This window comes from Eimeria mitis, genomic scaffold (assembly GCF_000499745.2).
Source record: "Eimeria mitis Houghton genomic scaffold, Emh_scaff15974, whole genome shotgun sequence".
NCBI lineage: Eukaryota > Apicomplexa > Conoidasida > Eucoccidiorida > Eimeriidae > Eimeria > Eimeria mitis.
Genome location: NW_024015068.1, coordinates 1 through 500, shown reverse-complemented (window position 1 = coordinate 500; position 500 = coordinate 1). Strand labels below are relative to the sequence as shown.

At 52.8% G+C, this 500-nt stretch overlaps 1 protein-coding gene across 1 annotated transcript; it reads right to left on the bottom strand.

The window, feature by feature from the left end:
• Positions 1-252: 252 nt before the first annotated feature.
• On the bottom strand, positions 253-492 carry EMH_0000890 (pinin/SDK/memA/ domain-containing protein, putative; the record flags this gene model as incomplete). Its single annotated transcript, XM_038022323.1, has 1 exon — positions 253-492. The coding sequence occupies one exon, from the start codon at positions 490-492 to the stop codon at positions 253-255; it is 240 nt and encodes a 79-aa protein (XP_037878177.1).
• Positions 493-500: the final 8 nt, after the last annotated feature.

The window sequence follows — 500 nt, the reverse complement described above, 5'->3', positions numbered from 1 at the left end:
AAGGATACAAAATTAGGGTTTAGGGTTTAGGGTTTAGGGTTTACGCGTTTGGCTATTTGAAATTCGGGGCCGGCGAAGTCGTAGTTGGGGCCTACAGCCCCCTGCAGGCAAACACACACGCGCGGTGTACATACACCTCAAGGTGTACATACACCTGAGGCGAAGCAACGAGAAAGCGGAGGAGAAAGAGAAAGAAAAGAGCTAGGCAGACACGAGTAAACAGAAACATTCAAAGTGCTGCTGCCTCTGCTTCTACTGCTGCAGCAGCAGCAGCTGCTGCTGCTGCTGCTGCTGCTGCTGTTGCTTGTGTCTCACTGCTGGGCGTTTCTGCTGCCCTGCTGCTCCTCCATCTTCTGCGTTGTCTCCCTTATCTTTGTTTGCGTCGGGCCTCGGCCCCGCTGCTGCTGGTGGCTTTCGCTGCAGCCGTTGGTTGAGGACTTTCTGTTCCTCTACAAGCCGCTTAATTTCTCTTCTTAGGATTGCATCCGCCATTGTAAACA